At 37.9% G+C, this 1324-nt stretch overlaps 1 protein-coding gene across 1 annotated transcript; it reads left to right on the forward strand.

The window, feature by feature from the left end:
- Positions 1–373: 373 nt before the first annotated feature.
- On the forward strand, positions 374–1147 carry LOC105316264 (alpha-protein kinase vwkA-like). Its single transcript, XM_011411088.1, has one exon. The coding sequence runs from the start codon at positions 374–376 to the stop codon at positions 1145–1147; it is 774 nt and encodes a 257-aa protein (XP_011409390.1).
- The last annotated feature ends 177 nt before the right edge of the window (positions 1148–1324 follow it).

Below are 1324 nucleotides of genomic sequence, written 5' to 3' on the forward strand. Positions count from 1 at the left end.
TAGAATGGGAGAAGTATATCTTTGCTTCTATATCTTCTAGTGGCACTTATTAAAGTCCATGAGCCAACTCTACACACTGGATGATGGTCAGTAAGCAATAGCAATATTGTTGTGACGAATAAATACAGCAGTTTTTGGAGAATAAGCTCTTTTCACGATCGCTCCATAGACAACCATTGAAAGTAGGACTCCAAAATGGCGGCAGGAAAATTTTACTTTATTTACGGTATCACAATGAATATACTTAAAATTCTATGAATATACTTAGCACCAACTGGTCTTATATAGTGCAACTATCGATACTATCACCCAGCCCTAATATATAACCTCATTTTTTTTCATTGTTAGCTTGGAAAGAAGTATTCAGTAAATCATGTCTATATGGAAGTATTCTTTTGAAGCAGAGCCCTTTGCTGAAGGAAGATTTAGATATGCTTTCAGGGGGAACTATACCCAGCATGCTACTAAATGTGGGCAGAGTATTGTTATGAAGAAATTCAAAGACAGTTACATTTGGGAGCCAAAAGGTTGGGACTCCACCTTGAAGATTTATTCTAAAGCTCAAGAATATGCCTCAGGATTTGGAAGAGGATTGGAATTTACTACATGTGAAACCGGTATAGTTAAAACAACTGGCTCTAGTACAAAAGTCAAGGTCGATGAGTACACAGTGCTTGAAGATTATCTTGAAGGGAAATACATCAAATGGTGCAACAATTATGGCTATGTGTCATCTGAAGCTCGTGGAGTGGACCAAATCTTGACAGCCTTCATGCACTGGAGTTGGGTGAAAAGCAAAGGAGAAGAAATGGTTGCTGATATACAAGGAGTGAAGAATGGAAGTCGCTACAAATTGACAGATCCTGCTATGCTCTCTGTTAAAATGGAATATGGAGTGACTGATACTGGGATTGAAGGAATGGCAATGTTCTTCCTCATTCATGAATGCTCTGGCCCTTGTAAAGGTTTGCCTAGGCCAACATTGGCCCAGTTTGTTGGTAAGATACCTGATGCTATGCTACAGCAAGCTCTTGCTTTGCAGCAGTTATCAGCAAGGGGAACCACTTACTCACGCGAAACTAAGTTTCCTGAGGCAGTTAGGAAGGCTCTTATTCCTGTTTTTGCAGCTATTGCTCAAGGAAAGTAGACAATACTTTGTAAAACTGTAGTGTAGATCTTAGTTTTATGTGTGCTTGCTTTTCATTCCATTTTAATCTTATTGCGTATTGCGTGTTATAGATTTTTTTTTGATGTAGTGACTAGTGAGGTGTGTTATTGCAAACATTTTTATCAATAATTTTTTTGATGCTAAAATTTATGATTG

This window comes from Amphimedon queenslandica, unplaced genomic scaffold (genome assembly GCF_000090795.2).
Source record: "Amphimedon queenslandica unplaced genomic scaffold, v1.1 AMPQUscaffold_2680_Cont25318, whole genome shotgun sequence".
NCBI lineage: Eukaryota > Metazoa > Porifera > Demospongiae > Haplosclerida > Niphatidae > Amphimedon > Amphimedon queenslandica.